General features: G+C 46.6%; 1 protein-coding gene across 1 annotated transcript in view; it reads left to right on the top strand.

Annotated features, from left to right (window-relative positions):
- LOC145357385 (multidrug and toxin extrusion protein 1-like) overlaps positions 1-25,271 on the top strand; it is a 59,914-nt gene that overhangs the window by 6,420 nt on the left and 28,223 nt on the right. The window contains exons 2-9 of the mRNA XM_080210704.1: positions 5,181-5,282; positions 6,656-6,724; positions 8,585-8,733; positions 11,003-11,045; positions 16,335-16,379; positions 17,825-17,922; positions 21,083-21,180; positions 22,008-22,121. Of these exons, the coding sequence (XP_080066830.1) occupies positions 5,181-5,282; positions 6,656-6,724; positions 8,585-8,733; positions 11,003-11,045; positions 16,335-16,379; positions 17,825-17,922; positions 21,083-21,180; positions 22,008-22,121 (718 nt within the window). The remainder of the gene's footprint in view (positions 1-5,180; positions 5,283-6,655; positions 6,725-8,584; positions 8,734-11,002; positions 11,046-16,334; positions 16,380-17,824; positions 17,923-21,082; positions 21,181-22,007; positions 22,122-25,271) is intronic.

Raw genomic sequence — 25,271 nt, 5'->3', positions numbered from 1 at the left:
CTCGGGTCACCGTTGGTGTGGAGTTTGCACATTCTCCTCGTGTCTGCGTGGGTTTCCTCCCACAGTCCAAAGATGTGCGGGTTAGGTTGATTGGCCATGCTAAGAAATTGCCCCTTAGTGTCCAGGGATGCGTAGGTTAGAGGGATTAGTGGGTATGATATGGGGGTAGGGCCTGGGTGGAATTGTGTTCTGTGTTCGATGGGCCGAATGGCCTCTTCCTGCACTGTAGGGTTCTATCTGGAGAACTGTGGGCAGTCTGAATCATCTCACTATAGGGGGGATGTGATTGCATTTGAGGGGTTACAGAGGAGATTCACTGTGATGGAGCATTTGAGCTATAAGGAGAGACTGGATAAGTTTGGATTGTTCCTTTGGAGCAGGGGTGGCTAAAGCATGATAGAGGTGTGTAAGATCATGGACAGGGTGAGGAGGGAGCAGCCATTCCCCTTGCCTGAGGGGTAAATCACAGCGGGGCATAGTTTTAGAGCGAGGGGCAGGAAATTCAGAGGGGATTTAAGAAATCCTTTTTCACTCAGAGAGTGGTGGAACTCTGGAATGCGTCGCCTTGGAAGGACATGGAGGCATAACCTTTAAAAAATATCTGAATGAGCGCTTGAAATATCGTAACGTTCAAGGAAATGGGACAATTGCAGGAAAATTGAATTGGCATCACTTTAATGATGGTTATCATTGGTGCAGATTTGATGGGCCGAAGGGTCTTTTTCTATCCTGTGCAACTCTATGGCCAGAATTTTACCACCCTGCCCACCATGGGAATCGGAGCAGGCGGGGGTGGTGGTGGTCGGGGGTGGAGAGAGGGGGCGGGGGGTGGTGGGGGGAGGAGGAGGAGGAGGAGAGGGAGGTGCTGGCAATGAAAAGGTTCATTGACCTCAGGTGGGATTTTACAGCTTCAGGACGTAAAATCTCATCTTATGACTCTGTGACCAAGTCAGGTTGGTGAGTGAGGTGACGGAGGAACTTTCAGGTGGTGGTGTTCCCAAGTATCTTTCTTGGTGGCAGTGGTCACGGGTTTGGAAGGAGCTGTTGAAAGAGCCTTGATGAGTTATCATTGAATCCTACAGTGCAGAGGGAGGCCATTCAGCCCATCAAGTCTGCACCAACTGCAATCCTACCCAGGGCCTATCCCCATGCATTTATCCTAGCTGGCCACCCCTGACACTAAGGGGCAATTTAGCATGGCCAATCCAGCACATTGTTGGACTGTGGGAGGAAACTGGAGCACCTGGAGGAAACCTACGCAGACACGGGGAGAACTCCACACAGACAGTGACCCAAGGCTGGATCTGAACCCAGACCCTGGCGCAGTGAGTCAGCAGTGCTAACCTCCATGCCACCCTACTGCCGTCACGTTCCTTTACTGCAGTGCGCTGTGTAGACGCATTGGTGGCGAAGGGCGTGAACATTGCCCTCTCTTGCCTGAAAAGAAACTCTCCTCGAAAGCCATCTTTTTCAGTCACAGCTCCTGATACAGTTTGGTTGCAAGATTCAGAACGCAGTATCTAAAAAAAAGATAAGCTTAAAGCAGCAGTTTCCAGGAGGTTTTGGACAAGTCCCAATGAAAAATGTGTAGAACAGCTGCACTCCCCCATATCACTGGCTTCCTAAAGTTGTTTGGTGAGGCAGCTTGGGTCGATCGATCACATTTGTAAGTCTGCTGTGTCGCGCTAAAATAAAAGTCAAAAGGTAGTTCAAACACGTCAGTCTGCACCGTCAAAACCGCAAGCTAAAAGAATTCGATACTAAACAGTTTTAATTAATTGTGGCAGTCCTTCCCCAGCCTCTCCAAAATGTGCTACCCTGCCCATCCAGCCCCAGGTTAATTATTTGATTTGATTTGATTTATTATTGTCACACGTATTAACATACAGTGAAAAGTATTGTTTCTTGCGCGCCATACAGACAAAGCATTCCATTCATAGAGAAGGAAAGGAGAGAGTACAGAATGTAGTGTTACAGTCATAGAACATAGAACATAGAACATTACAGCGCGGAACAGGCCCTTCGGCCCACAATGTTGCGCCGACCAGTCTTATTTTTAAAAAAAAACATTGACCCACTAATCTAAACCAATCCCTTTTCATCCATAAACCTATCCACCAATCTCTTAAACGCCCCCAAACTAGACGCATTTACAACTGCAGCAGGCAGGGCATTCCAGTCCCTCACCACCCTCTGGGTAAAGAACCTGCCCCTGACATCCGTCCTATAACTACCACCCCTTAATTTAAAGCCATGCCCCCTCGTGCTAGCTTTCTCCATCCGAGGAAACAGGCTATCACCATCCACCCTATCTAAACCTCTAATCATCTTATATGTTTCTATAAGATCCCCTCTTAGCCGCCTTCTTTCCAGTGAAAACAACCCCAAATCCCTCAGTCTCACCTCATAGGACCTCATAGCTAGGGTGTAGAGAAAGATCAACTTAATGTAAAGCAAGTCCATTCAAAAGTCTGACAGCAGCAGGGAAGAAGCTGTTCTTGAGTCGGTTGGTACATGACCTTGGAGTTTTGTATCTTTTTCCCAACGGAAGAAGGTGGAAGAGAGAATGTCTGGTTTGTGTGGGGTCCTTAATTATGCTGGCTGCTTTGCCAAGGCAGCGGGAGGTGTAGACAGAGTCAATGGATGGGAGGCTGGCTTGTGTGATGTACTGGGCTACGTTCACGACCCTCTGTAGTTCCTACAAAATACACCTACGCCTTGCATTTACTTATCCCGGCACTGGAGGAGATGGCGACTGGTGGTTCAGGGAGGAGAAACAAGTGCCTGGTTCTATGTTTTGGATTGGTTGAGGTGTTCGAAGAACACTTTACTGCGAGAGAGCAGGAGAGTATCAATGAAAGTGCGTAACTCAGCTGGCTATTATAGATGAGGTCTGATAGTGAGACCAATAAAAGACCATGAGGTAAGTGGGAATAAACTCAAACTGTTTATTGACACATCTATTCTCTTACACAGTCATAGAATCCCTACAGCATAGAGGTGGCCATTCAGCCCATAAAGCATGCACTGACAAGCAGGCGCGGCGCAGTGACACAGTGGGTTAGCACTGCTGCCTCACAACACCAGGGACGCAGGTTCAATTCCCTGTTGGGTCACTGTCTGTGTGGAGTTTGCACATTCTCTCCGTGTCTGTGCAAGTTTCCTCCCACACTGCATAAAAGATGTGCAGGTTGCATGGATTGGCCGTGCTAAAGTGTCTGGGGGATTAGCTAGGGTAAATATGTAGGGTTACAGGAATAGGATGGGAGTGTGATTGGTGCAGTCTCAATGGGCCAAATGGCCTCCTTTTGCACTGTAGGGACTCTATGACAACAATTCCATCCTATTCCCATAACCCGGCATATCTGTGTCCTACTGCACTGAGAAATGTTACAATCTTCAGGTCACCCAGTATTGGATTTGCTCGGAGATAATATTGAAACCTTTCTTTGCTATGAGTTCCAAGTCTCACAATTCTCATCAAATACATCCACGGTGCTACCTTTCCCCGTCATTTTTGGTTACCAGCTCCTGGGTTTGATACTTCCTTCACTTTTGCCCTTCCCCCTCACACAATGCGAGAGAATCCCTGAACTCACAAGGCCACAGCTTCCCTTTTCCTGGAAATTTTCCTTTCCTCCGTGTAGTAGCTTCTGTGTAAGATCCCGCAGGCGTTTTGATTCTGTCGCCGGAATTTTACCGGCACTCAACGCCCACGGAATCGGAGTGGGCGAGGCTCACAGAACCGCATTCTCCGTTAGCTTGGGGCAGGATCTTACAAGCTTCGGGTGGGCCAGGCGGTAAAATTCTGGCGTGTGAGGCTCTCTTCCAACAGCCCATTTCAATTCGTCACGTGCGCGATCTCCGCAGCTTGGCACTCTCCCCACTTTATTGAACAATAAGTAAAGTTTCTTGCTTACTCACTGTTTATTTTTCTGAACCTTTTTGGAGTGCATCGGGAGCTCCTTTTCCTTGCTTTTCATCAACTTTTCGATCAAAGCGCAGGGCTCTTTTTTTTCTTCTAATCCAGTCAAAAATTTCTTTTTCTCTCTCCGATCCTCGTCGCCAGTTTTGTCTCTCTTACACAGTGACCGGGAATTACAGCAAAGAGAATGGTGTTGAGGGGCCACACCATTGGGTTTCAGTTAAACATGATGCAGGTTTATTTAGGAGATGTTCCTTGTTCCAGGTTCACGATGAGAGAGCCCCAAACCCCATGTATCCCTCTGCCTAGGAAACTACTCAGTTGAAGGGTAATTAGAGCAGCCCAATTCCCCTGACAAATACAGTCATAGAGATTTACAGCATGGAAACAGGCCCTTCAGCCCAACTTGTCCATGCCGTCCAGTTTTTACCATTAAGTTAGTCCCAATTGCCTGCATTTGGCCCATATCTCTCTATACCCATCTTACCCATGTACCCATTGTACCCACCTCTACTACTCCATCTGGGAGCTTGTTCCAGACACTCACCACCCTCTGTGTGAAAAAATTGCCCCTATGAACCCTTCTATATCTCTCCCCCCTGCACTCACCTGATGAAGGGGCAGTTCTCCGAAAGCTCGTGCTACCAAATCAACCTGTGGGACTTTAACCAGTGTTGTGAGACCACTTACTGTGCCCACCCCCGTCAATGCCGGCAACTCCACATCATATATGTAGAGATTCGATGATTCTATGCTGGTTCCCATGGCAAGCAGGACGATACAGGCAAGCTGTCCCTCTACAAGCCTATAGCGGCATGGTAGCACAGTGGGGCAGCACGGTGGCACAGTGGTTAGCACTGCTGCTTCACAGCTCCAGGGACCAGGGTTCGATTCCCGGCTCGGGTCACTGTCTGTGTGGAGTTTGCACATTCTCCTCGTGTCTGCGTGGGTTTCCTCCCACAGTCCAAAGATGTGCGGGTTAAGTTGATTGGCCATGCTAAAATTGCCCTTAGTGTACTAGGATGCTTAGGTTAGAGGGATTAGCGGGTAAAATATTTCGGGATATGGGGGTGGGGCCTGGGTGGGTTTGCGGTCGGTGCAGACTCGATGGGCCGAAGGGTCTCTTTCTTCACTGTAACATTCTACGGATAAATTTCCAACCACTACGTTTCACATTTTTTTTAAAGAGAGGAGCAGCAATCAGTTTTAAATGATATTTTGAACTTTTTTAAATTACTTCTCCTTTTATTTGCAGGTTCTGTCCCAGCTGATGGTCTTTCTGATAGGTATTGTCAGCTCCATATTCTGTGGCCATTTGGGGAAGGTTGAGTTAGATGCTGTCTGCCTGGCTACTGCTGTAAGTACGCTCAAAATTAGATTTGACCTATTATAATCGCCTTCCAGGAAAATAAAGTCACATGTAGGCCAGACCGGGTAAGGATGGCAGATTTCCTTCCCTATAGGGATTTTGGTGAATCAGATGGGTTTTTACAACAATCAGTGATACTTCCATAGAATTGTAGAATCCCTACAATGCAGAAACAGGCCATTCGGCCCATCGAGTCTGCATCGGCATCAATCCCACCCCAGGCCCTATCCCCGTAACCCCACGGATTTACCCTACTCGTCACCCTGGCATTAAGGAGCAATTTAGCATAGCCAATCAACACAACACGCAAATCTTTGGAGTATAGGAGGATTCATCAAATCCCTACAGTGTAGAAGGAGGCCATTCAGCCCATCGAGTCTGCACTGATAACAATCCCACCCAAGCCCTATCCTCGTAACCCCATATGTTTACCCTGCTAAACCCCCTGACACTAAGGGGCAATTTAGCACGGCCAATACATCTAACCCGCACGTCTTTCGGACCGTGGGAGGAAACCTGAGCGCCTGAAGGAAACCCACGCAGACACGGGGAGAATGTGCAAACTCCACACAGACAGTGACCCAAGCCGGGAATCGAACCCGGATCCCTGGCGCTGTGAGACAGCAGTGTTAACACTGTGCCACCGTGCTGCCATTCCATGGTCATCATTACGGAGACTAGTTTTCAATTCCAGATTAATTAATTGGATTTAAAATCCAAAATTATCATGGTGGGATTTGAATCCATGTCCCCACAGCTTTAACCTTGGCCTCTGGATTGCCAGCCCAGTGACATAACAACTAAGATATGCTCTGGGGATACAAATTCAAATCCCGCTACAATAGCTCGGAAATTTTAACTCAATTAATAACTCTGGAGCAGAATGTTATAGCAATCATGAAACTATCAGATTCTCCTAAAAAACCTCGTTCAGTCCCTCTCCCCCCACCCTATCTGTGTAGGCCTGTCCTTTTGCTATGGCTAATCTACCAGCCTAAACATTTCTTGATATCAAGCGGTAATTTAGTACGGACAAACCTGCATGTCTTTAGACTGTAGGAGGAAAGCGGAGCCCCCAGAAGAAACCCACACAGACACAGGGAGAATGTGCAAACTCCACACAGACAGTGACCCGAAGCTGGCAATCGAACCCGGGTCCCCCTGGCGCTGTGAGGCAGCAGTGCTAACCACTGCGCCACTGTGCCGACCCATCACGTTTTACATTCAAGTTACAAACAAATGACGTCCGTACTAGCTGTTGATTCCTGTGACTCCTACATTGGTCATACATTAAAGCAGCAAATAATAATACAGCATTTACAATTGGATTATTAAATGCTTCCTTCATTACTCCTGAACAGGTGATAAATGTGTCAGGAATCTCCGTAGGTGCGGGATTAGCTTCAGCATGCGACACACTCATATCGCAGGTAGGTGCAGACTATCATCCTTCTGTGACCTATTGGGAATGCTATTTTGTTACAGTCGAATAAATCTTTTAACACCAGTGCTTAATAAATCCATTGCTCACTTATGATAAGTTGTGGATTTGAGTTGCAGCGACTGTGTGGGAATGCTGTAATCACCACTGGGTTCCCATTCCTGTGTAATGCCCAGTGACTGAGTGCCAAATGGAGAGTATGAGCATTGAGTGGAATTTTTTTATTCATTTGTGGGACACGGGCATCGCTGGCTGGCCAGCATTTACTGCCCATCCCTACTTGCCTGAGAGCAGTTGAGAATGAACCACATTGCTGTGGCTCTGGAGTCACGTGTAGGCCAGACCAAGTAAGGAGGGCAGATTTCCCTCTTCTAAAGGACATCAGTGAACCAGATGGGTTTTTCCGACAATGGTTTCATGGTCATCAGTAGATTCTTAATTCCACATATTTTTTATTCAATTCAAGTTCCCCGTTGTGGGATTCGAACCAGGTCTCCAGTGTGAACACAGCCAGCTCCCACAAACAGCAACGTAATCACAGTCAGATAATCTGTTTTTGCGATTTGAATTGAAATATAAATATTGGTCATGGTGATAGGCAGATATCTTCAACTCTTCTTCAAATCGAATCAAAAATAGTGTCGATGGGATCCTATATATCCACCGGGGGAGTGGGGGGGGGCAGCGATAGGGCCTTGAGTCAACATCTCAGCAGCACAGCACTCCTGCAGTGCTGCACTGGAGGGTCAGCTGGTATTTTTGTCCTCAAGTCCTCGAGCGGGACTTGAACCCAGAACTTTCTAGTCTCACACAGACAGAGTGGCCAGTGGAGGGGAAGCGTTGGATGGCTCTCAGTGGCAGATCAGGGCTGTCAGGAACAGGGTGGAGGAAAGGGGGCAGGTTGTTTGAAAAGAAGAGCTTCTGTGCTAGAACCATGTACTTTAGACTGGCTGTACATTGAGTGGGATTGTCCAGCTGTTCCCACTTTAAAAAGCCCTGCCTAAGTTGCTGAGAATTTGTCCCAGTTGGTTTGTAAAATATTAGGCCTTCCAGCCCTTCCTCTTCACACCCACTCTTCACATCAACATAATGCTACTGTCTCAACACAATATCACCTCATACCCACACTGCATGATCAATTTACATAATCTGCTAGGCCCATGCACAATTTTGTTCAGTGAACTTAAAATTGTGCCAGCAGAAAAATGGTTACTTCACTGGTGGGAGGCAGTGAATGAGGATCAATTCTTCCTCTTAATGCACTAACTATGTTAGCGGTTGTGGGTTTTAGCAAAAAAAGGGAAAGACTTGGTTTGCACACGTAGATTCAAAGCAAACACCTAACGGGTTTTATTGAGGAGCTGCTCTGCATCAAGTACTAAACTGAAAGTTAAACAGCAGACTGAGCGTTCTATGCTATAAATCATAGAATCCCTACAGTGCAAAATGAGACCATTCTGCCCATCAAGTCTGCACTGACCACAATCCCATCCAGGCCCTATTCCTGTATCCCCTCATATTTACCCTACCAATTTCCCTGACACTAGGATCAATCTACCCTGGCCAATCAACCTAACCTGCGCATCTTTCGGATTGTGGGATGAAACCGGAGCACCCGGAGGAAACCCACGCAGACACGGGGAGAACATGCAGACTCCACACAGATGGTGACCCAAGCCAGGAATCGAACCCGAGTCCCTGGCACCGTGAGGCAGCAGTGCTAACCACTGTGCCACCGTGCCACTCTTATAAGATATAAATGGAACGTCTCCGAACTTAATTTGTTTCCATTAGAAGATTGACTGGAGTCCTGTTTTGTTTTACGGCAAAATACTTTTCTCAATTTCAGACGTACGGCAGCAAGAATTTGAAGCGAATTGGGGTGATTCTCCAAAGAGGAATCCTCATTCTGATGATAGCCTGTTTCCCCTGCTGGGCGCTATTCATAAACACAGAACACATCTTGCTGGCTCTCCAACAATCTCCGCAAGTGGCCAAGTAAGACTCCTTCTATTTTATTCCGGGAAAAATAACAAACATGGCATTTGTGTTTAAACACAGTGGAAAGTGTGTATTCCTTGAGGGTATGAATAATGGCAGTGATGCACTGGATCATGGAATGGTACGACATTAGTCTCCTCCCCGCAGGGAGAGGCGAGGAAAGTCCAGGGGTGGCACAGTGGCAGAGTGGTTATTACTGCTGCCTTACATCACCTAGGAACCAGGTTCCATTCCCGGCTTGGGTCACTGTCTGTGTGGGGTTTGCACATTCTCCCCATGTCTGCGTGGGTTTCCTCCGGGTACTCCGGTTTCCTCCAGCAGTTTGAAAGACACGCTGGTTGGGTGCATTGGCCATACTAAATTCTCCCTCAGTGTACCCGAACAGGCACTGGAGTGTAGTGACTAGGGGATTTTCACAGTAACTTCATTGCAGCGTTAATGTAAGCCTACTTGTGACACCAATAAATAAATAAATTTTAAAAACAGAGCGTTTTCCTGAGAGTGCGCGAGTCGATGAGACAGTAAGCCAGGCACGTTGCTGTGAAGGTGTCACTGGCTCTTGGGCACCCAACAGCAGAGAACAGACACCCAAGCCTCTGAAAGCAGTGTGACAGGTTTAGAAGGCCATGAAAGAGAGAACACAATGAGTATTGTGCTTCATAACCAGAGGGCTGGCATTGAAAAGCAGAGAAATTACACCAAAGGAGAAAGAACTGAACCCCAGTTAGACCACATTTAGTGTCACGTGAACAGTGCTGGCCTGCTTCACCAGAGAGAGTGGTTGAAGGGCTGAAGGAGGTGACAATATGCTTCGTAAAGACAACGCCAGAAGCAAGGGTTTCCGAGAAAGGAACAGCTCAGTGTTTCTTGCACATCAGTGTAGACTCGATGGGCTGAAAGGTCTCTTCTGCTCTGTAGGATTCTAAGTTTCCATTAGGTGTAAACAAGTTATATTTGGTGCTTGACAGGATTAAAGGCCTCCTTTTCCTTTTGGGATGTGCTGCTGCAAGGGGCGCTGTAAGGACACTGTCCTGTCCTCAGATGCTACCCGCGACAGACTGTCTGTGAACTTGTTAGGGTTACTTACAGTTCCTTTCTCTCGATGTGGGAGGGGGGAGGTGTGGAGGGAATCCTACACAATCACACAAGAACTGAAAGTGCTCTGCTAAGCAACTGAGTCTGAGTGACAGGTACTCCTGTGATTTGGACGCGATGATACTTACGGGGAGTGAGATGCCAAGGCTTTCGAGAATGCGGGGCCAGGTGTCTGCTTTGGCCGTTCTTTGCCACTTACTCAGAAAGATGCCAGGAGCGACTGTATCCAATTACTTTCAAATATGGCTTTAAAACCACACTACAAGGAAATAGCCCCCAAAATAGCATTTACTACTCAATTCTGTTTTACCACAAATACATGAATACATGCAACAGTCCCATTCATAGAGTACAACACCCCATAAAGTACAACACTCCATAGAGTGCAACACTACCTAGGGTACAACACTCCATAGAGTGCAATACTACATACAGTATAACACTCCATCGAGTACAACACTCCATAGAGTACAACACTCCATAGAGTACAACACTCCATAGAGTACAACATTACATAGAGTACAATACTCTGTAAAGTATAACACTCCATAGAGTACAACACTCCATAGAGTACAACACTCCATAGAGTACAACATTACATAGAGTACAATACTCTGTAAAGTATAACACTCCATAGAGTACAACACTCCATAGAGTACAACACTCCATAGAGTGCAACATTACATAGAGTGCAACACTCCATAGAGTGCAACACTCCATAGAGTACAACACTCCATAGAGTGCAACACTCCATAGAGTACAACACTCCATAGAGTGCAACATTACATAGAGTACAACACTCCATAGAGTACAACATTACATAGAGTGCAACACTCCATAGAGTGCAACACTCCGTAGAGTGCAACACTCCATAGAGTACAACACTCCATAGAGTACAACACTCCATAGAGTACAACATTACATAGAGTACAACACTCCATAAAGTACAACATTACATAGAGTACAACACTCCGTAAAGTACAACATTACATAAAGTACTACACTCCATAGAGTACAACACTCCATTGAGTACAACACTATGTGCTGGCAAGTCTTTGTTTCCAAACTGTTGCTAAGAATTAGGATTAACTTTGAGCTCAGTGCCTGTTAGAGGCACTATCATTGTGTTGCTTCCAGTTTAGTTACTGACTTTAGGAGCTTTTCTTTGCAGATTAACCCAGTTCTACGTCTGGATATTTATCCCTGGTCTTCCCGTGAGTACATAATGTTATACAACTTCAATTTAAATACCTTCCAAGCATTTCAGTTTAAAGAGACAAACGAGGACAGTGATTCCGTTATTTATTAATTTAATACTTCTCGTACCAAGTCAAACATAAACAGTTGCAACTCATTAACTCTTTACTGAACTTTAACTCTTAAACTACACACTGACGAACTGAACATCAATTTTAACTATTTAACTGAAAATAGATACTACCGAGTTTATAAAACCTCGACCAAGAAATATCCTCAATGTAGAACAAAGAAACTTACAGCACAGGATCAGGCCCTTCAGCCTGCCAAGCCTGCACCAACCACACTTCCTATCTGAACTAAAACCCCCTACCCTTCCGGGGACCATATCCCTCCATTCCCACCCTATTATGTATTTGTCAAGATGCCCCTTAAATGTCACTATCGTATCCACTTCCACTACTTCCCTCGGCAGCAAGTTTCAGGCACCCACCACTCTCTGTGTAAACAATTTCCCTCGTACATCTCTTTTAAAACTTGCCCCGCGCACCTTAAATCTATGCCTCCTAATAATTGACTCTCCCACCCTGGGAAAAAGCCCCTGACTATCCACTCTGTCCATGCCTCTCATAATTTTGTAGACTTCTATCAGGTCGCCCTCAACCTCCGTCGTTCCAGTTTCTCCATCCTCTCCTCATAGCCAATGCCCTCCATACCAGGCAACATCCTGGTAAATCTTTTCTGTACCCCCACCAAAGCCTCCACATCCTTCTGGTAGTGTGGTGACCAGAATTGAACATTATATTCCAAGTGCGGCCTCACTAAGGTTCTATAAAGCTGCAACATGACTTGCCAATTTTTAATCTATCTTCTTCTTCTCTCTGAAGTATCCTTCAGGGCACAGGCTTTGTTGCGGTGGTTGTTCTCTTGGGGTTATCGCTGCCATCCAAAGAACGCACATGTCTTTTATCCACAATTCTCCACTTGCTTCCCGGAAAATTCTCTGTCATCCAGCCATTTGTATAACCAGAAACTGATCACATGGCTCAAACATCCGGTGAAGTTAATTTTGAACAAAACCATTACACTTAATTCAAACTGCATATTCCATACACAACAGATATTAATCGGAGGCAAGTTAATGCAACCAACTTCCCTGATCTGACTGACAAAGAAAGCTTCAAATCACAGCTCCCAGCTCTTTATGACCTGCATCTGGTTCTAATCGATAAATTGACCAAAAATCCCAGCATGCTTAACTCTCAACCAGAATAGCCAATTTAAAACCACTATTGCTATTATTGTTGTTAAATTATTGTTGCAGCCGTTCTTTCTCCATCCACAATTATTTGATGTTAAGTGAAAATCATTAGCATCGGAGTGTGAGCGGTTGCAGAGGCGTCGAATTATAGAAGAGTTGCTGTGAGCAACAAGTAAGTCAATGCCGTGCCTGGTGTGACAACTTTCCATTGAGGCCGGGTTGGTTCCCTGGTTCGGTGCCCATTCCGAGATGATTAGACTGGTTGGCAGCAGTAATGCTACTGACTGGACTCAGAGTCAAGGCTCTTTAGTGTTCCAGCATCTTGCCAATGTTCTGCTGGGAGGGGGAGGCTCGGGTTGTGGGAGCGGGGGGAGTGGGGAGGTTGGGGGGGGGGGGGGTGGTGGGGGTCGTTCCAGCAGTGGCCATGCCATCCGTCATGGCACTACTGAGTTTCACGGCTTCAGAGCAGTCATAGAACCCCTACAGTGCAGAAGGAGGCCATTCAGCCCATCGAGTCTGCATCAACCACAACCCCACCCAGTCCCTATTCCCATAACCCTATATATCCCCGACACTGGGTCAATTTATCATGGCTTATCTTATGACACTAATTTAAAAGACTTTACTTTATTAGGCAGTATATTTCAAAGTCTTTGCATAAAATACATCTGCCTCAGATCATGCCTGTTTCTTGTTGCCAATCATCACTTTTTCCTCTGCTCACTTACAGTTCAACCATTGGAAACTGTTCTTTCTTCTTTTCATTTAAACACTTCAAGATTTGAGCACCTCTATCAAATATTCTTCCAGTGTTCTCTGCTGTGTGGAGAACAACTTCAACTTCAGGCGTCTAACCGTGTGTCTGTAATCCTTTATCGCTGGGACGATTCGATTAACTATTTCCTTATCCTCTCCCAAGGCCTACTTAAGGGCCTCATCCTGTCGCCACTATCCCACAGTGGGCCGGGAGGCTCTCTGTGTGTGGGGCACAGCAAGGAAACCTATGGACTCTGCTGAGAGTCAAACACTGGCCCTGACCCTCCACAAACCACATCCCCTTCAACTGCCACTTTATGAAGCCCTTCTCATCATTAGACCATAAGACACAGGGGCAGAATTAGGCCACTTGGCCCATCGAGTCTGCTCTGCCATTCAATCATGGCTGATATTTTTCTCATCCTCCATTCTCCCGCCTTTTTCCAATAACCCCTGATCCCCTTGTTAATCAAGAACCTATCTATCTCTGTCTGAAAGACACTCAATGACCTGGCCTCCACAGTCTTCTGTGGCAAAAATTTCCACAGATTCCCCACTCCCTGGCTGGAGAAATTCCTCCTCATCTCTGTTTTAAAGGATCGTCCCTTTAGCCTGAAGTTGTGCCCTCTGGTTCTAGTTTTTCCTACTAGTGGAAACATCCTCTCCATGTCCACTCTATCCAGGCCTTGCAGTATCCTGTAAGCTTCAATAAGATCCCCCCTCATCCTGCTAAACTCCAAGTATAGATCCAGAGTCCTCAAACGTTCCTCACTCCAGTGACCTCTGCCTGGAACTCTCCTCCAACCTGGGCATTAGGTGGGTGCTGTACCAGCTTCAACCACTGCTTGCCCAGAGGAGCTGCTGAGCACAGAAGACCTGCCAGCCTCTGACAGGATGGCAGCCAATGGTAGACAGGGCTCCTTCCCCATCTTTAATCCCAGGGAAAAGATCCCCCCAGATGTGTGAAATCCTTGAGTCACACACAATCCAGTGGGACTTCCCAAAAAGAGGAAGGGTAGGGCCTCACAGGCTCAGTGGCCAGCAGTCAAGATAAAAGATAAAGGTACACGGTGTTACAGGTAATGTATTAGCATGGATAGAGGGCTGGTTAACTAGCAGACAGCAAAGAGTGGGGGTAAATGGGTGTTTTTCTGGTTGGCGATCTGTGACTAGTGGTGTGCCTCAGGGATCAGTGTTGGGACTGCAATTGTTTATGATTTATATAGATGACTTGGAGTTGGGGATCAAATGTAGTGTGTCAAAATTCGCAGATGACACCAAGATGGGTGAAAGAGCAAAATGTGCAGAGGATGCTAAAAACCTGCAAAGGGATATAGATAATCCAAGTGAATGGGCAAGGGTCTGGCAGATGGGGTACAATGTTGGTAAATGTGAGGTCATCCATTTTGGTAGGAATAACAACAAAATGGACTAATATTTAAACGCTAAAAAAATTGCAGCATGCTGCTGTGCAGAGGGATCTGGGTGTCCTTGTGCAGGAATCTCAAGGAGTTGGTTTGCAGGTGTAGCAGGTCATTAAGAAGGCAAATGGAATTTTGTCCTTCATTGCTAGAGGGATGGAGTTTAAAAACAGGGAGGTTATGTTACAGCTGTATAAGGTGCTGGTGAGGCCACATCTGGAGTACTGTGTACAGTTTTGGTCTCCTTACTTGAGAAAGGATATACTGGCACTGGAGGGGGTGCAGAGGAGGTTCACCAGGTTAATTCCAGAGTTGAGAGGGTTGGCTTATGAGGAGAGACTGAGTAGACTGGGGCTATACTCATTGGAATTCAGAAGAATGAGGGGAGATCTTATAGAAACATATAAGATATGAAGGGAATAGATAAGATAGAAGCAGGGAAGTTGTTTCCACTGGCGGGTGAAACTAGAACTAGGGGACATGGCCTCAAAATAAGGGGGAGCAGATTTAGGACTGAGTTGGGGAGGAACTTCTTCACCCAAAGGGTTGTGAATCTGTGGAATTCCCTGCCCAGTGAAGCAGTTGAGGCTACCTCATTGAATGTTTTTAAGGCAAGGATAGATAAATTTTTGAACAGTAAAGGAATTAAGGGTTATGGTGAGCGGGCGGGTAAGTGGAGCTGAGTCCACGCAAAGATCAGCCATGATCTTATTGAATGACAGGGCAGGCTCGAGAGGCTAGGTGGCCTATTCTTGCTCCTAGTTCTTATGTTCTTATTAGTCACCTCCACACAAGGTGCTTCAGCTGGGAATGATCGAGAGGTTTATGTGAGTTCAGCATGACTTTCCAGATTCTGAACTCTGCTTCTATTTATAACTTCTATTTATAAAGGCAGGATCACATTTGCTTTATTGACAGACGTGGATGTACCCTTTCACCTTAACATCACCAGGTCCCTTGACCCTGTGCCCCCTTTAAGATTGTACCATGGTCTGTGTATTTTGTACACACATATTGAAACGCTGTGTTTGCAGTTATTTGATGAACTTGGATTCTCCCTCCAATTCAGTAGGAAAACACCGAAGACATTGTTTTCTGCCCTGGTTCTAAGCTCCATCTCGAGGTACGCTGGCAGAACGGTTAGCACTACTGCCTCACAGCGCCAGGGACCTGGGTTCGATTCCGGCCTCGGGTCACTGTCTGTGCAGAGTCTGCACGTTCTCCCCAGTGTCTGCGTGGGTTTCCTCCGGATGCTCCAGTTTCCCCCCACAGTCTGAAAGACCGGCTGGTTTAGGGGCATTGGCCATGCTAAATTCTCCCTAGTGTCGGGGGATTAGCAGGGTAAATATGTGGGGTTACGGGAATAGGGCCCGGGTGGGATTGTGGTCATTATAGACTCGATGGGCCAAATGGCCTCCTTTTGCACTGTAGGGATTCTGTGATCCATCTCACTGGCAATAGTCTAGAACTAAAACACTCTGTTCACAACATTCTTGGCATAACCCCAAATATTTACCCTGCCGCTCCCCCTGACACTCAGGCCAATTTAGCATGGCCAATCAACCTAACCCATTCACAAATCCCCGCCCTCCAAGAGGTGACGGCTTCTGATTGGCCAGCAGCTCTTGGAGGGTGGGGTGTTGTCTTCCAGGGTCCTCCGTCTGGAGGAAGGCCCACTGCTGTCCACTGAACTGCCTGATTGGCAGAAGATACAGCAAGGTCTCAGTGTTTAGCATGGGGGCCTTTCCATTTGATCTGGCAGCCAGTGAGACACCTGCCCAGAGTGGAAACTTCCGCCCATTATTTCCATCTAGATATTGACCACTACAAAATCTGTCGTCCTAATGTCTTCCCTTCTCTCTTTCTAGGCAACTTTTCTTTATCAGCTAGAGATCCGATACCTTCAGAATCAGGTACAATCGCTCTCCTCTGCAGTTGCAAATGTTAATTTATTAATTGCTGCTGTGAACCCTTTATATAAAATCCTTCAGTCTCGTTTCCCTTACAGTTCAGCTGCGTTAAAAAATTCTTGGCGTTACGTAGCGGGTGGATATTGGAAATGGAAGTTATCCCACAGTAATGCAGTGGTTTTACCCTTGCGGTTCCCTGCGTGGCAAGTTCCTCATCTCAGTGATACCCCTGTAGGGAGGCAGCAAGCGGAGGCAACGTGTCTCTTTACACAGAGGGACGGTTTCCTCTGGATGCTCTGGATTCCTCCCACAGTCTGATAGACGTGCTGGTTTGGGGGCATTGGCCATGCTAAGTTCTCCCCCAGTGTACCCGAACAGGCACCAGAGTATGGCGACTAGGGGAATTTCACAGTAGCTTCATTGTGGTGTTAATGTCAGCCTACTTATGACTAATAAATAAAACTTAATAAATAAATAAACTTTATTGTTGGTGGTTATTTATAGTGAAACAGCTACTGTTATACATCACTCCTGGTTTGAAAGTAAATGAGCAATATATAACAGCAACTGATTCAGTATAAGTCACCCTCAACATTTAAAAGCATCTCATTGGCTGTAAAATGCTTTGAGACATCCTGAGGTCATGAAAGGTGCTATATAAATGCAAGTTCTTTCTTTACCTTTATTGCCCAAACTCTTTAATTAACTTCAAACTTTGACCAATCAATTTGAAATAGGCATCAGAGCCTATCAGATTAGAATTTGATGTTTTGATAACCTGGAAACCAATATTATTGTGATGATTTTGGGTATGTTATTAGGGGTGTAAAAGCTGGGAACAGGGGCAAAAATGGTAGAAAAACACTTGCCACCTGCTGAGTAATAGCTTAGTTCAGCTGTCAGAGAGAGAGACTTGCTGAATCTCTCAGAGCTGCTTTTATGTCTTAAAAGAAAGCTTCATCTCAATTGCAAAGGTACCAACAAAAGATAGTGAAAACATAAAAAATCAATAAAGAAGACAGAAGATGCCAGAAAATGACAAATGTGGTTAAAATTTTGTTAACAAATGGGAATTGTATTTACCGAAACAGCATTCCATTAGAATAGTGTGTTACTTGGTTTGTTAATAGTTTAGTTAACCTGTTCACTGTTAGTTAGATAAATAAAACGTTACTTGCTGCTTTTTACAGACGGAGTCTCAGGTAGTTATTTTGATTTAACCACGAGAAGTTGCTGAAGCTCAGATATTACCCCCCTCACACTCACTTTAACAGATTATGAAGGGAGGTACTCCTCTCTGAGTGGTTGAGTGTTAGTTCTCAGAGAGGAGATGAGCCTTCCCTTCGTAACAGGACTTTCAATAGCACGTCACGTCCAGTTTCTGGTCTACTTAAGAGGTTGAAGGGTAGCGTGGAGAAGAACTGACTTTGTTTTTGTTCCCACTCCAGGGAATTACTCTGCCGCAGATTTTCACTGGTCTGATAGCTAACATCTTCAATGCTGTAGTGAACTATCTCTTGCTCTATGTGTTAACACTGGGAGTGCCGTAAGTACCACACTCTTCCATTCAAATATATAAATGTGTCAAAACTGAACTGCTTTGTGATTTTTCTTCTCTCCGGGGGAGTCTTGAAATCTTTCTTTCTCTCCCCCCACCCCATCACTCTGCAGGAAGTTTAATTTTAAATTCATTTATGGGGCAAGAGTGTTGCAGGCTGGGCCAGTATTTATTGCCTGTCCCTAACTACCCTCCATTTCAGAGAGGCATTTGAGAGACAACCACATTGCTGTGGATCTGTGCAATCACATGCGGGTAGCATGGTAACACGGTGGTGCAGTGGGTTAGCACTGCTGCCTCACAGCGCCAAGGGCCTGGGTTTAATTCTGGCCTCGGGGTCACTGTCTGGGTGGAGTCTGTACATTCTCCCCATGTCTGCATGGGTTTCATCAGGCTGCTCCAGTTTCCTCCCACACTCCAAAGACGTGCAGGTTAGATGGATTGGCCAAGGTAAATAAATTATCCTTTAGTGTCAGTGGGACTAGCTAGGATAGATGCTTGGGGGTTACAGGAAAAGGGCCTGGGTGGGATTGTTGTCAGTGCAGACTCAATGGGCCAAATGGCCTCCTTCTGCACTGTCTGGGTTCTCTGATTCTATTTCGGCCAGACCAGGTAAGGATGGCAGATTTCTATCCCGGAAGGGCATCAGTGAACCAGATGGATTTTTATAACAATGGTTTCATGGTCATTCGTAGACTTTTAGTTCCACAATTTTGTGGAATCTACATTTCACCATTTGCCGTGGTGGGATTCAAACCGGGGTCCCCAGACCTTGCCCGGGGTCCGTGGATGAATAGTCCAGTCACAATGCCACCATGAAACCGCCTCCCCTAAAGTGAGCGAGCAAATGAAGTGCAGACTTACCTGTGTAAGAACAGGAGGGTGCCAGTCAGCCCCCTCAAGGCCATTCCACTCAATGAACTTGATCGTGCAGTGGGGTATCTGAAGGTGCATATTTAACACATTTGGTCAAACAATTCAAAGGAAAACGTTCACGCCAAATTGTTCAGATGCACGTTGTCACGATGGCACGTTGTCACGATCGCACATTGTTGCGATGCATTGCCTGAAAGGGTGGTGAATTCTTTCAATTGGGAAATAGGTAGAGAAATGGAGAATTTACACAGTTGAGGGATGTCCCTTTCAAAGAGCTGCCACAGGTACGATAGGTCCTCCTGTGCTGTTTGATTCTCCTTCATAGAATCCATAGCACCATAAAATCACTTCGGTGCAGAAGGAGGCCATCCAGCCTGTCAAGGCCACATATTCAAAAGCGGCTCTTACTCAGGCCTTACCCTCCACCCTACCCCCATAACCCCGTGCATTTACCATGGCCAATCCACCTAATCCGCACGTCTCCGGACACTAAGGGGCAATATATCTTGGCCAATCCACCTAACCTTGAATATCTTGGGACACTAAGGGGCAATTTAGTATCCACCTAACCTGTACATCTTTGGATTGTGGGAGGAAGCCGGAGCACCCGGAGGAAATCCACCTTCCAGGATTCCGCAGTACAACTTTCAGAAAAATTTCTATCCCCTCTCGCTTTTAGTTTTGCTCCCTCTTCCTCTAGCTTTGTCTCACAAGAATTCCTTCCGCACAGATAAAGAGGCGCGTCTGTCCCTTTGGCCGACCTGTTCTGTAAAGGATAGCCGGGGGTTCTGCAGCAGCGATGCAGGCTAACTCACCCTTTGATATTCATTTCAATTGTAGCAGAATGGACTTTGGTTCTAATCAGATGATTACACAGAATTGTTACAATGCAGAATTTGGCCCACCCTGTCCACCCTGGCTCTCTGAATGAGCATCCTGATTACTATCATCCCACTGCCTTCTCCCCGGTAACCCTGCACATTGTTTGTTTTCAAGTAATCGTTTAATTCGCGCTTGAGTGTCTCAATTCAACCTCCTTCCACCACACTCCTCAGATCAAAGATTCATTGAATGCCTACAGTGTAGAAAGAGACCATTCAGCCCATCAAGTCTGCACCAATCACAATCCCCTTAACCCCACGTTTTTATCCTTTTATTCCCCCTGGGGCATTTTACCCTAGCCATTCAACCTGCCGATCTTTGGACTGTGAGAGGAAACCGGAGCACCCGGAGGAAACCCACGAAGACACAAGGAGGACGTACAAGCTCCGCACAGATAGTGACCCAAGGCCGGGAATTGAACCCGGGTCCCTGGCACTGTGAGGCAGCAGTGCTAACCACTGTGCCACAGTGCCACCCAGAATGGGGCCTAGCGAGCCACTCAGTTCAAGGGTGATTAGGGATGGTGGCATAAGTGCCTAACTCTTCATATTCTCGATGCAGAACCTATTTCTACTTGTGTCACTGGTGCCTAGAATCAGAGAATCCCTACAGTGCAGAAGGAGGCCATTCAACCCATCGAGTCTGCACTGACCCTATCCCTGTAACCCCACCCATTTACCCTGCTAATCCCCCTGACACTAAGGGTCAATTTAGCATGGCCAATCCACCTAACTCACACATCTTTGGAGTGTGGGAAGGAAACCAGAGCACCTGAAGGAAACCCACACAGACACGGGGAGAAGGCGCAAACTCCACACAAATAGTCACCCAAGCCGGGAGTCGAACCCAGGTCCCTGGCGCTGTGCTTAGCAGTGCTAATCGCTGTGTCTCCCCAAGCAGAGCTTTCCAACCAGAACCACTCACTGCGTGAAAAAGGTTTTTCCCACATCGCTGTTGCTTCTTTTACCGATTACTTTAACTTGGAGCAGAAGTGTCGTTGTGTAAGGTCACTCCTAGAACAGTCTAGTTGAGGAATTCACCCTGGGCATTGCCACATGGAGACGTACAGGAAAAAGGATGAATTAAAATCATGTCAAATCGCACTAAGTTACAGATCCTCTACAAGACTTTCCCAGCATTCGTAATGCAAATGAGGAAGGGAATAGGACGGTGGGAAAGTCCTGCTTTGTAAATGTTTCCCCTTAGACCTTGCAAAGGGCAGTGACAGGGAGAGAGGATTACATGTGCAGCCTGGCAGAGCTGCAGGCGAGGTGTGACGTTTCCTGGGTTGCACGAGGCTATTTAAAGCCCAGTTCTGATATGTTAAACTTTCACTGAGTTGTGACCCTTTCCAGGTTGCCTTTAACACATGAACCTTACTGTTTCCCAGGGGTTCGGCTGCTGCCAATGTTGTCTCTCAGTACTGTCAGGTTATCCTCCTGTTTGGATACATCCGATGGAAAAAGCTGCATTTTGGAACCTGGACAGGTAACTTGCGGTCGATTTGTAGGCAATGCTGCTTTCGGTTAAAGACTTTCTAGTTTATTTCCTCCCCCTTTGTCTTTTCCTTTCATTTCCTCCTCTCCTAAAGCCACTCTTTCCCGTTGGGTTTCTATTTTGCACACGTCACCGTGTTTCTAATGTGAAAATTGTTACCCTGCCAACTCAGCTCAATGATAATCCTCACCGGATAGCCACACACACACACACGCACCTGGAATTGCCATCTCTGTTTGGGTGTATTCCTGAATATTCCATCACATGAGCTTTCCCCTCTTCCCCCACCCACTTCCCCTTCCACCCCCCCCAACTCCTGGTTCACCAATACTGAAATAACTGAGACGGACATCAGGAAAAGGCACGAGGCCGGAGACAAGTTCGATTCCGGGTTCCAGCCTGTGTACTCCCCTTGTCTTCCCACTCACCTCACCTCACCCAGCTAGCACCAACCCCCCCCATTTCTCCTCAACACCCTACCCCACCCCCCCATGCCTGCTTGCTGTTGAAGTACAATTTGGACAGGGTCGGAGTCTTACTGACCCCAGGGACAAGTCTACCAGCCAACCAATGGCTAGAGGGAGGATAGGTGGGAACAAATGTGACGTGCCAGAGAACTCAAATTAACCTGAAGAGATGCCGGAGTGTGGCGAATGGGGGAATTTCACAGTAACTTCATTGCAGTGTTAATGTAAGCCTTACTTCTGGCTAATAAATAAACTTTTACTCGACAAGTAGACTTGAAATTTGACTGTATTCTGATCTGAAGCAGCAGCCAACGCTGTATCACACCGCCAACTCTCTTCTTTTTAATCTAGGATGGTCCACTGACTGCCTACAAGAATGGGGCAACTTTGTACGGCTGGCAATTCCGAGCATGCTGATGCTATGTATCGAATGGTGGACCTACGAGATTGGAACATTCCTAGCAGGTAAAACCAACGGCCCTCCATCGATGTCTCCCGATTCCATGCTTTGCAGCACACGCGCCTCTCTCCCAGGTCACGAAAGATGCCTTCAAGTTGCAAGTTCGTCCAGCAATGCAAGTTCTTTGGTCAGCAGAATCCGATGCATATTTGGAGGCCCCTTATTAGTGGGATGGGTTACCTGCACGGGGCCCATTCCCAATCCATCTGGCGAATAACCTTATCTAATATCCGTCCCCAAATATCAGACCAACAGGTGAGAGAACCACCCATCAGAGACTACCCCATGTCCCATTGCTGAGGCCATTATTCCATTATCCCTATTGCTACACAAAGCAAATTGCATGGAGGGTGTGGAAAGTCTGCAGAGGGATCTGGATAGGCTAAGCGAGTGGGCCAGGACCTGGCAGATGGAATACAATGTTAGCAAATGTGAAGTTATCCACTTTGGTAGAAATAATAGTAGGAGGGATTATTATTTAAAAGGCGAAAAGCTGCAGCATGCTACGGTGCAGAGGGACCTGGGGGTCCTTGTGCATGAATCGCAAAAACCCCATCTGCAGGTGCAGCAGGTGATCAAGAAGGCAAATGGAATGTTGGCCTTTATAGCGAGGGGGATAGAATATAAAAGCAGGGAGGTCTTGCTGCAACTGTACAGGGCACTGGTGAGGCCGCAGCTGGAGTACTGTGTGCAGTTTTGGTCACTGCACTTGCAGAAGGCTATATTGGCCTTGGAGGGAGTGCAAAGAAGGTTCACTAGGCTGATACCAGAGATGAGGGGGTTGGACTATGAGGAGAGATTGAATAGACTGGGTCTGTACTCGTTAGAGTTTAGAAGGATGAGGGGGGATCTTATAGGGATGTATAAGATAATGAAGGGGATGGATAGGGTAGAGGTAGAGAGATTCTTCCCGCTTAGAAAGGATAGCAGAACTAGAGGGCACAGCCTCAAGGTAAGGGGGGAGCAGTTTAGATCGGAGTTGAGGAGGAACTTCTTCACTCAAAGGGTGGTGAGTCTCTGGAATTCTCTGCCCGTTGAAGTGGTGGAGGCTACCTCGCTGAATATATTTAAGTCACGGGTAGATAGGTCTCTGATAGACAGGGGAATTAAGGGTTATGGGGAGAAAGCGGGAAGTGGAACTGATCCACTTCGGATCAGCCATGATCTTATTGAATGGCGGGGCAGGCTTGAAGAGCTAGATGGCCTACTCCTATTTCTTATGTTCTTATGTTAAGAGTTCTTGATAAATGCGGTTGGGCAAGATTCAAGGAAATCGAAAACTAGACAATGCAAATCTAAGGTAGTCACCACTAAATCCAATAAGGAATTCGGAGGGAACTCCTTGACCTGGAGAGCAGTGAGAAGATAGGTTTTTAATTAATGAGTGGATCAGTGGTTATGGGGAAAAGGCTGGGTTTTTAGTTCTATCCTCTATTTTGAAGGCTGATGTAGAATAACTCACTTTAAAATACTGATGAAAGTTCTTACTCTCTGTGTTTGTGTTTTGAATGGTTTGTGTGTCCCTGTCGTTATGAGATCCACCTCGTTTCCTTTTCCAGCTTTAGATAACTGGGTACCTCTCCATTGCCAGTAACATACCGCAGTTTCCCCTCATTCCACCAACTCCCCCCGCACCCCCTCCATGATCGAATGGCGGAGCAGACTCGATGGGCCAAGTGGCCTAATTCTGCTCCTACGTCTTCCGGTCTCTCTCTCCCATCTCCACCGCAATTCTACCCCACTCCACACCCCCCACCCCACCCCCCCCAACTCTCATCGAATCCCTACAGTTGCAGAAGGAGGCCATTCCGCCCATCGCCCTATCCCCATAACCCCACATCTTTAGAACATGGGAGGAAACCTGCAGGAAAGCCAAGTAGACACAGGGAGAACATGCAAACTCCACACAGACTGTCACACAACTCCAGAATTGAAACCGTAACTCTCTCCCCCACCCCTCCACGCCTCCCCCCCCCCCCCCCCCAACAACACCCTCTATGAGATGTACGTGTGGCCATGGAGTGATCTTAAGGGGATCAGTGGGACAAACAGATTGGGAACAATGGCAAAAAAAGACAGGGAAGATTGAGAGTTAGCCCTTTCCTTTAAGGTTACTGATGCCACTTGGAAACATTAAGATGGCAAGAGCTGTAACACTGGATTCACCCTGATAGCTCGTAAAGGAGATTAAAACACACACACACGATAATAACTTGCTTCAATTGTATCTATCCGCCAGAATGGTGAGGAGGAGGGTTTGAACTTTGTGCTATTTCTGCTGTATTGCTGTTAATGTTTCCAATAGTCCAGTAACGACAGATAGACAAAGAACAATTGGATTTCCCTTGGTGTACAGCACCTTCACAGCCACCAGTTCACTGCAAGGTTACACACAAGGCTTCCTGCATCGCCAATCCTTTCTGGCTTTTCCCTGATTGTGATTTCAACCTCACCTTTTTCTAAACATTTCTACCACTCCCAGGAGATTTCCTATAGATTGTCCATTAACCAACTGACCATGCCCTGGAGACAAAATAGAATCAAAGAAATATACAGTATGTAAGGAGGCCATTCAGTCCACCATGTCCATGCTAGCCAATCCAGCCTAATACACTTCCCAGTTTTTGGTCTGTAGCTCTGTCAGAATCGTAAGAAGTCTCACAACACCCGGTTGTGTGATGGTGGCGCAGTGGTTAGCACTGCTGCCTCACAGCGCCAGGGACCCAGGTTCAATCCTGGCTTAGGTCACTGTCTGCGCAGAGCCTGCACGTTCTCCTCGTGTCTGCATGGGTTTCCTCCAAATGTTCCAGTTTCCTTCCACAGTCCGAAAGATGTGCTGGTTAGGGTACAGTGGCCATGCTAAATTCTCCCTCAGTGTTTCCAAACAGGCGCCGGAGTGTGACGATTAGGGGATTGTCACTGTAACTTCATTGAAGTGTTAATGCAAGCCTACTTGGGGCAATAATAAATGAACTGAACTTTAAAGTCTAATAGTTTTATTTGGAATCACGAGCTTTCGGGGTGCTCCTCCTTCATCAAAGGAGTGGAGAGTTGGGTTCACAAACAGGGCATATATAGACAAAGGCACAATTGCAAGATAATGGTTGGAATGTGAGTCTTTACAGGTAATCAAGTCTTTATAGATACAGACTGTG

The sequence above is a fragment of the Carcharhinus amblyrhynchos genome, chromosome 23 (genome assembly GCF_965287045.1).
Source record: "Carcharhinus amblyrhynchos chromosome 23, sCarAmb.v2.hapA, whole genome shotgun sequence".
Classification (NCBI taxonomy): Eukaryota; Metazoa; Chordata; class Chondrichthyes; order Carcharhiniformes; family Carcharhinidae; genus Carcharhinus; species Carcharhinus amblyrhynchos.
The sequence above is the reverse complement of the archived record's forward strand: the minus strand, read 5'-3'. Positions and strand labels throughout refer to the sequence as shown.